The following is a 12,273-nucleotide window of genomic DNA, read 5'->3' as shown; positions in this document are numbered from 1 at the left end:
GCCCCGCCGGCGTGACCGCACGTGTGCCCGGCGCGGTGGCCGGGGCCGGCGTGTCGGGCGTGGGGCCGGCTCCGTGGCATGGTGGGTGTGGCGGGGGATGCCCGGGGCGGTGGTCCCGGCGTGGGTGCGCCGCGCGCCAAGGCACAGTAGTCCTTGGGCCCGGGCGGCGCGGGCGCGGCCGGCGTTCCTGCAGAGGGAGCTGTACGCCCGGCCTGACTCACGCACGGCTCCGCCCCCTTCCTCTTGTCGCCGCCGCAGCCGCTGGGCCCGCCCGCCGGGGAGGGGCTGCCGGCCTCGCCGACAGCTCCTTCCTGCTTCCCGCAAGTCCTCGCCGCCGCGCCGCAGGTCCGGTCGTGAGTGCCGGCCGAGAGCTGCCCGCCGCCGCCGTCGCCGCCGCCGCCGCCGCCGCCCGGCCCGCGCCCCCGCCTCTCCCCGCGGCCCGCCCGGCCCCCTCGCGACCGCTCCGGAGCCCGCGCCGCCCCCGCGCCCCCGGCCATGCTGTCCTTCCAGTACCCCGACGTGTACCGCGATGAGACCGCCGTGAGTACCCCCGCCGCCCCCTGCCCTCCCCTCCCCCTCCCCTCCCCCTCCCCTCCCCCTCCCCTCCCCCTCCCCTCCCCCTCCCCTCCCCCTCCCCTCCCCCTCCCCTCCCCCTCGGCCTTTGTTTGCAAGGCCGGGTGGGGGGCGCCGGGCTCCTCCCTAGCCGAGGGGGCCCTGGTGGCGGTCACCCTCCGCCTGCTGGCGGCGGAGTCGGTGGACAGCCGCCGCTGGGCCGCTTCCTGAGAAGATCAGCGGGGTCAAGGGCAGACGCCCAGGTGGGAATGGGCATCTTAAGGGAGTGGGAAGACAGAACGTGTCACTGCTTTTTGACTGGAGGAGGCTCTGGCTTAAATATGGTGGTAGGAAAAAGTGTGTATGCGTGTAGGTGATGTCCAATTATAAAACAAAAGCAAACTTTTTCAACTCACAAATTAAAAATACTTAAGAGTTGAAGTTCATTCATTCGATTTTAAAACGTGTGTCGAGCGCTTCCCCTGCCCTTGGCCGAGCGCTGGGCGACGGGCGCTGGGGATGCAGGGCCGAGGTAGAGTCCTGGGGAAGGTGGAGCAGGGCCCCGAGCTGTGGCAGTGTTGATCCGAGTGTTCCTAAACTAGAACAGGAGTTGGTGGGGGCGAGACGAGGTCTTAGAAGGGGAGAGGATGGCCTTTTAAAGAATGAAGTTTTGCCTAGTGCAGGGGTTAGCCACCGTTTCCCTCAGCTGTAGATGACCTCAGGGTCACTGTTGAGGTCCTCATGGTGGAATTCTGGGCAAACACTTTTTGTGTGTGTAAAAATTAGTTTGGCATTTTAAGAACTGGAGTAAATCCAAATGTTGTGGGCATGATTCTGGTAGGAATAGCCAAATTCTTCAGATTACTTAAAATGGAATCCAAATAAAAAAGATTTTTGTATGATACAGTTCTAGGTTTTTTCTATTTGCTTTGACCCGATTTATGCCAGAAAGTCTGTACTTTAAGGCAGTCTCATTTGGGGATAAAGGGTACTGGGGCTTTAGAGTAAAGGACGTATTGTTTTAAATTAAGATTTCCAAGTGACACTGATGCATCCATGGTTTCTTTGACCTGTGGTCATCTGGTAACCATGTTTTCTCAGCCTGTTCAGCTGCTTGCTTATTAAATTTACTCTGACGCCCAAGAAGCTCTATCCCTGTGGTTCAGAGAGTTGTTTCCTTTGTGTCTGGGAGTAAAGTGATCCAGCAGGAATGGAAAAGAGGAGAGACCAAGTAAGAAGCACTGAGCGCTAGTTCTGGTTTTGTCACTCACTCGCTGGATGCTCTTTGGCAGATCACTTACCTGTTACAGGCCTTCTCTCCCATATATGAACTATTAGGGCCGGCTTGGTTAATCACAGAGCTTACTTGCTGCTGTAATAAGAATATCATCATTCATTCATTCACATGATGGTCCAGCCCTGCAGTGTAACAGACTTTAGTAACGGGAAGACATGAATATCTCAGTTTGGTTCTTGAGGATCTTTGAGTTTTCAGGAGAGATAAACTTATAAAGAACTATTATGTGGTTTGATAAGTGCTGTTTTAGATTTGTTTTATTTTTAAAGGCAGGGTTGCTTCTTGCTTAGTTTTTCCCTTTTCGGGTTACCAAAATCCTACAGTTCACTTCTCTGTGGTTTACAGTTCTTGAAAGGGTTAAGTGAGGATTTTTTTGAAGACATCAGAAAGCTTATGAACAATTAACTTGAAAGAGTATACCATGGATTTTAATACTCTCCAGTTCCTTTTCATCAAAGAACTCATGATCAACCTCAAGGCCAAGGAAATGTGGTTCTGGTCCAGCCTGGACCCTGCTCTGTGGATCCCAGTGTATTTATCCCAGCCCTGATAGCCTGCATGGACTATCTTTTTCCTGTGACAGAGTCCTGATTACTAACCCTAGTCTTGACTTATGCATTTGCTCAAATTGTAGCCTTGATTTCTAGGATGGGTTCGTTTCTCTCCAGCAGGTGCTAGAGATTGCTGTAGCTCTCTGTCTCTCTCCCTTGAGCATATTCCAGCTACCCACTGCACAGTCTCCTGCTGCGCTGTGGGGTTGGAGCATGCAACCCTTTGTGGTGGATTTCTGCTTTAGTGAGCAGAGTTTTGGAAACCTTGCCATTCCACTGTAATGCCATTGCCCGTCCCCCGAGAGTGTTGCCCTCAGGGAATTCGGGCCTGCTACAGCGTTTAGAAGAATGTATAGGGTGAGTGGAGAACACAGAGGAGGATGAGATTAATTTCCACCAGTAGGAAGAGACAGTATGTGAATTGAGCCTGGAAGTCGGCCAGTTGGTTAAGGTAGAAAGGACATTCCTGGCGTGTGACTTAAAGTCATCGTTATGTAGGGCTGAACAGTCATGGAATTGCATTTGTTTTAGGATGGCAGGAAGGCCACTGTGACCAGAATATCCGTGGGTGGATGAGCTTGGAAGGGAGCTGGAAAGGGAGAAAAAAGAAAATGGGGCCAGGTTTGATGGGCTCTGCGTGCTGTGTGTACAAGTCTGCACTTCGTCCTGAAGGCAGCAGGTGAGCTGTTGAACAATACAAGTGAAATATTGAACAGTAACCGTGTCTTATTTTTAAAGCCTCTTGGGAAAATAAGGCATGGTTTGCAAACTTAAATCAGATGGGAGAATCAGATACTGCACAACTTGACTTCAGGGGATGTAGCTATGAGATCACCCCATTTGTAGGGTATCGTCTTGTAAAAGAAAAACGTAGGGAGCGGGCGGGATGGGGGGAGGGCACTTGGCTCCTGGGGTTCTCCTGGAGAGAATCAGTTTCTTGTCCTGGTTAAACATGTCTGCTTGATAACTAACTTCAGTTGCTTTAGATGGCGATGGGGCTGTTTGCTCAGAGGTAAACACCATTCAGGAGGCAGTCCAGTGTAAGATACACTGGGTTCTGAGTCAAGGTCCAGCTGTGCACCTGCCAGTTCAGAACTGGCCTGCTTCATTAGCCAAAGGTTGAGTCCACAGGCTTTGAGGTCGGCTCAAGGTGGGTCACAGTCCTCCCTCCCACTTATTAACGATCTGACCCTTGTCAGTTGCTTTAATTCTCTCCAGCTTCAGTTTCCTCATCTGGAAAAATGAGTTGGTAATAACCTCCCAGTGAGGACCAAATAGATAACGTGGCTATGGCGCAGTGTTTAGCTCACAGTAAGTCTGTGGCCTTCCAGTCTCTGTGAATTGCATTCTGCAGTTTGGAAAATAGGAATATCATCAGCTCTCTTACAGGGTTGCTTTAAAGCATCAGGCACAACAATGTGGATATTCAGCAAATGTTCATTGCTTTGGGTCTAGCACTTGGCAGCACCTTCACTTAGTCATAATACTAAGATGACTTGCAGTTAATCTTTTCCCCTTCTTTACGAAAAGTTAAGTCTTTGGATATGTCTGAGTTCTAGTAGCATCATAATCGAGGAACATTTGTTAAGTGTCCAGTCTGTCCCCTTCAAGGAATATTTGGGGAAAAGCTGTTGGCAGATTGTTTGGCGTCACAGCGCTGATTCTGAACTCGGTGTGGCCCTGGGCGTGTTGCCATCGTGTGTCTGACCTCACTCCTAAAAATACCGGATTGGCAGATCTTTCACAACTTTACATTTTTTTGATTCCTTATTGACAGAGAAAAGATGGTTGTTACTGTAAGCATATTTTGTAACCATTCCAAGGGGTATAAAATGTAAGACACTTGCAGATGAGAAGAAAAGACAGAAGGCGTTTCTTCAGTGAGGATAATCAGCTAAAATTTAGAGAGGCTTTTGGTAAGGATTGAAAATTGGTAATTTCAGGAAGACGCATGGGGAAGACTTTCATCTGATTTTGTCAGTTGCACTTGTCAGTCATTGTTTGCTGAGAACAGTTCCTGTGTTCCACCTGAACTGCCCGTTCTTCCAGGTGTGCATTTCCCCAGGTGCCCTCCTCTGGCACCAGATGAGGACAGATGCTGACCCCTTGCAGAAAAGCCTGAGGTTTGAGGCTTGGGGGAGATTCTTCTCAGTTGGCCAGCAGCCACGCTGAAACTTTGACCAGCAGTAGAAACAGCAGGTTTTCCTTTTCCAGGAGAGTGTTCTCTTTCCTTCAGAAATAGCCCTTACATTTTGGTATCGTAGAACAAAACAAGGAGACAGATGCAAAACTCATTGGAGGCACTGGTAGTCTTCTGGACAGCCTCATATAAGAAGCCTTAGCCGGAATGTTATTGAGTTGTTGAGAGAGACTTGACTGGAAAGACGTTGTCCATGTGGTTTCATTTGATTCGATGAATCACGTGAGTATGAAATGGAGAGGTTCTGTAGAGACATTTACCTGTGGATAGTTTCTTTAGGCATCATCACCTGGGGAGTGGCGACTCCCTGTCATTCTGGTCTCAGTCCGTCTCTGAGGGCAGGCCCAGGAATTTGGTTTTTCAGAAGCTCCCACGTGGTTCTGAAGATCAGCCCCTGTGAGCGCTCCTGGAAGTGTCCCCTCAGTCGGGCCTTTCTTGCACTCGGCAATTTTATTCATCAGATATCAAGGTAGTCCCAATGCGTGATGCCTTTGTGCCTCCTTTTCTACACAGTGAAAGAAAGCATTTCATAACAATGCACTAAACGGAAGAAAAGCTTCAGTTTTAGAAACGTTCTTTTATGGCACGTAAGTCAGCTTTCTCAGCTGACGTCACTTAGCATCATTGCACATTAGTTAACTTGCTTTTTGGCAGTTCAGACTTAAAGGCACAACGGATCATATTGTACACTGTAGGGAGATTTTCTAAGCATCAGTCAGCTTAGCAAGAACAGGGCAATGCACTCGTGTGTGGTGGCACCCTCCCAAGCGTGCCCTTCCGGCATCCCCACTGCATTGTGTAATTCTGCGCTTTGCGACCGACAACACGTTTTCAAGTTTCTTTAGCACAGCGGCAGGCCTTTGTTTTGTGTTGTACAGATGGAGCGGTTCCTATTCTGACCTTTCATCTTTCTTCCCTCTTCAGCTAAAACGTTCTTTTCATGAAGGGTGGCTTGACACCTTTGAGAACCTGCCAGCTTCGGTTCATGTGGTAATTTGGGCAGACACATTGCCAGTGAGCCAATGGGGCTGTTTCTGCCTGCCCCTTTCCTATCTCTCTACCACATTCGGAAAGTAGTAACTTAATTGGGATTAGACACTAGTTATCTAATACCATATTTGGTCTTTTGCAGGTACAGGATTATCACGGGCATAAAATCTGTGACCCTTACGCTTGGCTTGAAGACCCAGACAGCGAGCAGACAAAGGTAAATTCGGGTTTTATGATTAAAGATAAGGCGGCCTTCATAGCTCAGACCAAACCCTAGACATCAGTAACCGTGGCGTTTCCCTCTGGTATCATCCTGTGCTGTCTGCAGTGAGAGGGTGAATAGGCACGTTGGTACTAGCGCTTTCTGTGAAGTGATTCATGGGAAAGAGATGAAAGTATGTTCAGCCCCACAGAAGATCACGTAACTGTTTTGCATAACGTGTACGGTTTATGGGGTCACTAATGAACCAGCTATTTGAAATGAAAGTATTTGAGAGAAGGAAAACGGACTTTTACCAAAGGAAAATGAAAACCTACAGAAAAATTAGGTCAAGGAAAAAATCGCCTAATACATTTCCTCCAAAGGAAAGAAAAGTGTATATATTTAAGAAGTACCAGGTCCTGAAAACTGAATGCTGGTCATATAGATTGCTTATTGATTTTAATGCAACAACAATAAAATTATAAGGAAACTAAACTCTAAGTATCTTATCTTTTATAAGGGGGTGGGGGGAGAATTTTCTACGCTGTCTAAAAATATGAGGCTTTCCTATTCCTTTGGAGAAACGTAGTATTTTGAGCTGAAGTCTCATTTCGTTAACGAAGCTTACCTCTAAGTGCCATGTCCCATGGATATTTTTTCCTCCTTGGAGTGCCCAAGACTTGTCATTTGAGAGTCATTATTTACATATACTCTATGTGGTTAAGTTTGCTTGGTTGAGGGAATAGTGTTTCTCCAATCTACTCCAAGTTCCTTGACTCTTTTATTTATAGCCATGCTAACTTAGTATGTAAAAATATGTATACAATTTCTAATGTGCTCAGCATTCCAGAAGTTTATTTGAGCTTCTTTAGAATCCCAGAGGACATTTCCCATCAAAAAAAAAAAAAATGTTAATGTACGCTAAGTAGTTTTCTAGGCCAGCTTCTAAAAGCCTATATCTTAGCTGCGCTCATATCTTGTGGTCCCTTGCCACCGTATATACCAGTGTTCTCTGGAGAACTGAACTCAGATTTCCAAGGCACTTCAGATTTTCCAGGAAGACATTCCCTTCTGATGTGGACCTAGCTAGTGGAATGGGGATTCTCTCCTTGCCCATGCCCCATCCCCAACCCTTTCACACTCCCTGGTCGGTGGGGTTGCAGACTCCACCACCTTCATGTCCTTAGGGAAAAGCTTCACCAGGAACGGAGTGCAGGGAAGGGCTTAGGCAGGCACGATGATACATGGAAGAGGAGAAAGTAGAGGCAGGAATCAAGTCTTTCTTCTTCATTTCCGAAGCGCTGGCCTGCCTGCTTTCCTTTCTGCCGCCCTCAGCTGTTCTTCGTGGCTAGCATTTCTCTCCTCCTCTGCCCACTGCAGAAACTCTTAAACCTTCTTCCCTATCCTTTCCCTTGAAGTCAGCACACCACCACTTTGAGATTTTCTCATGGTTTTTACTTCTGTGTAGGCTCCCTCATTCTCACCCTTTCCTGATTCCCTTCAAGAAAGACAGAGGTCTCATGGGTGAGAATGATTGGTATTTGGGTTTTCATTTTCCTTTGGTGAAGCAGCGGGTTATAGAGGTTGATGGGTAGCCACCCCCAAGTGAGAAACAAATGGGTCATTTCAGGGGCAGGCAAAGGCTCTAGCTCCGCAGGTGGGGCTGAGCGGAGCCGGGAGCAGGTGTGGGCCGCCTCCTCACCTCCACTCTGCCACAGATGACCTTGACCGTCCAGCTTTGGGCTGAGCCGAGACGGGGATTGAGCCTGGGAATGGAGAGTCACAGGCAGCTTCATAGCCTGTAATGGAGGGAAGGAGATGAACTTCCTGTCCATCGCTGGAAAACTATCCCCAAGGACTGTCTCTATGACGATTACTTTGTCTGAGGTTTTGGGTACAACCTGGATTCCTTCAGCCTTTGATGGTGCTTGAGTGATGCAGCTGTGTTGGAACGACCCAGTTTTTGTTTACGTGTTAATGGATGCATACTTTGCTGTTCCTTAATTGCTGATGGCTGGTCCTGTGGTTGACGAGCCACTTACTAGCAGATGAAACTTTGCCGATTGGTGATCTTGCAGTCAACACTGGATAGACGCTAATGACACTGATGTATACACTGTTGTTTTCATGGTATACATTGGTGGTTTACTGTGGGCAGAGCAGTTCCCTGGTAGCTTTGCATACCCTGTCCCATTCAGTTCTCAAACTCAGACATAGGCCTTTTTATTGAAGAAATGGAGTTAGAATGATTAAGTAACATGTCCAAGTTCACGTAGCTCGTAAGAGTGGAAGCCAGGCAGTCCAGATGGTTATCAACCTCACATTAAAGAAATGATAAAAGATCAAAGACTCTGGGTGTAATAGCTTTGGAAATGCAAGCTATAGGAATATATTCATGTCTGTGCTTGCTGTGGGACTCTGTATGTCCTCCTGCAGGTGCCCTCGGCTTCCCCCCACCCCCCTCCCACACTAACCTGTTCAGACGGTGTACCTAAGGTGTCAGAGGGCTGTGCAGCTCGTGCCTTCTCCCCGCATCCTCCATACACACCTTGCCCAGTCCCCCCTTAAACACCCTCATTATTGATGGGAGCTAGTGGTCATCTGAGATCTGATGAGTGAAATTTCGGTCTCAGACTGAAAAGACAGAGTGTGTTTTTCTAACGCTCAGAAGAGCAGCAGGGACATTTTCTACTCACAGTTAGAGGCATGTACACACAGGTGTATTAGCCATACCTTGGTGTAAAGAGGAAAATCTTCACATAACCTCTAAATCGAAGAAAAACTGCTTGTTACATTTTCAATAAAAAAAACAGCCCAGAAGTGAGGAACATTGATAGCTCATTTATACTAAGATCTGAAATGCTATCGGTAAGTCCTTGATTTAATCTAGTATCTAATATAGGTTATCCAACTCTTCGAGTTCCGGGCGTTTGAGGCTTTATCCTTTATAAAAGAATCTCAGAGCAGACTTGTAACTTAGAAAATGCTCAAAGACAGTGGTGGTGGGGACTTGAATCTGGGTGAATTCTTTCAAGCTGTGAAGGCCCACGTAACCCTATTTTATAGCAAGTGTTCCAGTTTGTAGAAGATCCTACACAACTCAGTTGTTTCTTTGAGGTCAATTCAACCTTTGTAAAGAGGAAACAGTGTTCCAGCACTGCCCAATAGATTATATAATGTAAGCCACGTAGATAATTCAAAGTTTTCTAGTAGCCACATTAAGTAAGAAGAAACAGATGAAATTAACTGTAATAATTTAATCTAGTATACTCAAAATATTAACATCTCAACATGTAATGAATATAAAATACTGTTAAGATATTTTACATTCTTTTAAACTAAGTTTTCAAAATCCAGTGTATATTTTATACTTATAGCACATGTCAATTCAGACCAGCTACATAATCAGTTGCTCATTTGCTACATGTGGCTAGTGGCTACCATTTTGGACAGTTAAGATATGGACCAACCTTTCTTGTGAATATAGTTGTAAAGACTATAAATAATGTTAGCAGGTTAAAAAAAAAAGCAGAATTTGTCACAGGAATTCAAGAACAATTTAATATTATTATATTCATAGATTAAGTAAACCTATATTATATAATTAACCTAGTTCATATTTTAAGAATTAAAGAAAATCCAAAGCTAAAAATAGAAATAACTTTAATAAGATAAATATTCAAAACAACTTAAGCACTAGGCTGGAATATCTCTGTCACTACTATTTTTGTATGTTTGCAAAGCTTTGACCAGTGCAATAAAACATGAACTGAAATTTGTACAGGCGAAAATAAAGTTATCATTAATTATAGATTCTATGATTATGTGTCTAGAAAACCTCAGGGAAACACCTGAAAACTTTTTAGAATTAATGTGTTCGGTGAAGTGAGTATGTACCAAATAAATGTAAAATCAATAGCAATGATGAGACATCAGCCCACCTGATAGCAAAAAGCAAATACTTAAGGAAGAAGAGTTTTCAGGCCTACTGGGAGAGTAATAGTGTCACTTCAGAAATAGGGAGATCTAGAAAAGGGCCAGTTTGGGGCATTATTTTTTTTTTATTTTTATTTTTTTTCGGTACGTGGGCCTCTCACTGTTGTGGCCTCTCCCATCGCGGAGCACAGGCTCCGGACGCGCAGGCTCAGTGGCCATGGCTCACGGGCCCAGCCGCTCTGCGGCATGTGGGATTTTCCCGGACCGGGGCACGAACCCGTGTCCCTTGCATCGGCAGGCGGACTCTCAACTGCTGCGCCACCAGGGAAGCCCCTGGGGCATTATTTTTAATAGTGAAAAATTGGAAATCACCATTTCCAACAATAGTTTAGTGTTTAGGTCAAATCTGGTGGATCTGCTTAACGACATAGTATATGCCTCTATTAAAATGTTGGGCTGTAAAGATTGCTTACTAAGTGAAAAAGTGCTTAAGGTAGAACATGAAGTGGGAGAAGGATGCAAGATTGTAGTGCTCCCAGTGACCACAACTTTATAAAGTGTGTTTGTAATTCTAGGAGCATCTGTATGGAAATACAACCTAAACAATAATAAGATAAAGGGAAGGCCCTGGGTTAAAAGCCCTTTAGACATCTCGTAAGTGTGATATACTCTTGAGGTGTCTGAACCATAGTGAAATCTCACTGAGGTAAGTGGGACAGCAGGGTAACCTTGGAAGTTTTCAGTGTGAGATGGCAGAGAGGGAGGTTTGCAGTCATTAAAAAGGATTTGAAGACAGATAGGCAGGTCCCAACAGGTGGTCAGTCCATACTTCCCATTCAGCAGGCTCTCCCCTGGTGGCGCAGTGGTTAAGAACCTGCCTGCCAGTGCGGGGGACACGGGTTTGGGCCCTGGTCCGGGAAGATCTCACATGCCACGGAGCAACTAAGACCATGCGCCGCAACTACTGAGCCTGCACTCTAGAGACCGTGAACCACAACTAGTGAAGCCCACACACCTAGACCCGGCGCTCAGCAGCAAAGAGAAGCCACCACAATGAGAAACCCGTGCACCGTAACAAAGAGTAGCCCCCGCTCACTGCAGCTAGAGAAAGCCTGCGCATAGCAAGGAAGAGCCAACGCAGCTAAAAATAAAAATAAATAAATCTATTAAAAAAAAAAAAAAAAAGGTTGTCCTTTGCAGGTCATGGAAGGAAGTGTGTAGCAGCCTTGATGCACCCCGATATTTTGACACCAAGGTAACTTGAGCCTCCAGACTACTAATAGCAAGACACCCATCCCCCACCCACTGACAGTAATGTGCATGTGATTCACTTCCTAATCTTTTAACTTCCTAAGTGTCCTGTGGCACACAAACAAGTGAACCCCAGACCCCACACTCGGCCTTAGCTCTTTGCAGCCTCTTTCTTCCTCTCAGTTGGTGTCCTGGCCCCTTTGGGTGTGCCCTGTTCAGATCTCATTTCAGATACCATCACGGGCCATCTCCTCTTTTCCTGTCTATAAGCCACTCTGCTTGCCCCTCCGTGTAGCTGATACCCCTTCTTCCTTTGTCCTGTCTCCCATCAATATAAACCATTCTCTTTGTGATCAGCAACAGCCCCATTGCCAAATCCAGTGACCTTACCATGGTCCTGTGTCTTCACTGTGCAGATGGACCACGCGTCCTGGGGAATAGTAGAGACTTTTATGTCACCAGCAAAGGGACTGCTGTGCCCCCTCAGCTTTGCATTGCCTCTCAGTCCCTTGCACTTTACGGAAGCAGCCGTCTCGCTCTCGGGTCCCTGTGAGAGTACCGAATGCGTATTTCTTTCCCCTGGCCTCCCCGTCCATCGTGGTGCAGTCAGTCCATGTGGCAACATCTGCGCCCCTTCCTGATAGTGAGAAATTCTCTGCATCCCTGGGCTTGGTTTTGCAGCCCTAAAGTCCAGATAGAAGCAGTGTCCTTGTAGCCTTTTGAAGAGTCTCCCCATTTTACTCCATCTTACTGTGGCTTCAGCCTCTTGGTTGAATATTCCAGAACTTGTGACTGAGTTAGTGAAGGGGAGATACAGAAAGGAAGGATTTACACCTTTCATGGGATAGCTGCTGTCATTGTAACTAGTTGTCAAGTCTGGCTTCCACAGGAGCTCTGTCCTGGGGCTTTGGTACAGGAGGTAAGCAAATGTAGAATACCAGCTGCAGATATCAAATGACTAATTTATTTTTCCCTCTCTGAGAGCTGCCTCAGGCAAAATGACAGTAACAACAGCTCCATCCCTTGTGGATCATGAGAGAAGAACTCTTAATAGGAACCAGCAAAAAAAAAAAGAAAAAAAATTGTTTCTATGTTCAGTCCTTCTAAAAAATTACATTACCAGTTGTTTCGGAGAGGATCAAAGGAATACAGAACGTAGGTCTTTTCCCCCATAGCCCATTTGGCTGAGCAGTTAGGGGTCGCCCATTACACCTGCTGAGAAGGTGCTGTGAAGGTAATGAGCAGGACAGTCCCTCAGTCTTACAGGGAAAGAAGCTGGAAACGTCACCTTTCT

General features: G+C 46.6%; 1 protein-coding gene across 1 annotated transcript in view; it reads left to right on the top strand.

Annotated features, from left to right (window-relative positions):
* The first annotated feature begins 402 nt into the window (after window positions 1-402).
* The window catches only part of PREP (prolyl endopeptidase), a 140,174-nt gene continuing 128,303 nt past the window's right edge, over window positions 403-12,273 (top strand). Inside the window, exons 1-2 of the mRNA XM_081251114.1 lie at window positions 403-540; window positions 5,733-5,807. Of these exons, the coding sequence (XP_081107240.1) occupies window positions 496-540; window positions 5,733-5,807 (120 nt within the window). The 5' untranslated portion in view covers window positions 403-495. The remainder of the gene's footprint in view (window positions 541-5,732; window positions 5,808-12,273) is intronic.

Source organism: Mesoplodon bidens, assembly GCF_964165515.1.
Source record: "Mesoplodon bidens genome assembly, chromosome: 12".
NCBI lineage: Eukaryota > Metazoa > Chordata > Mammalia > Artiodactyla > Ziphiidae > Mesoplodon > Mesoplodon bidens.
This window is presented reverse-complemented; position numbering and strand designations above follow the sequence as displayed.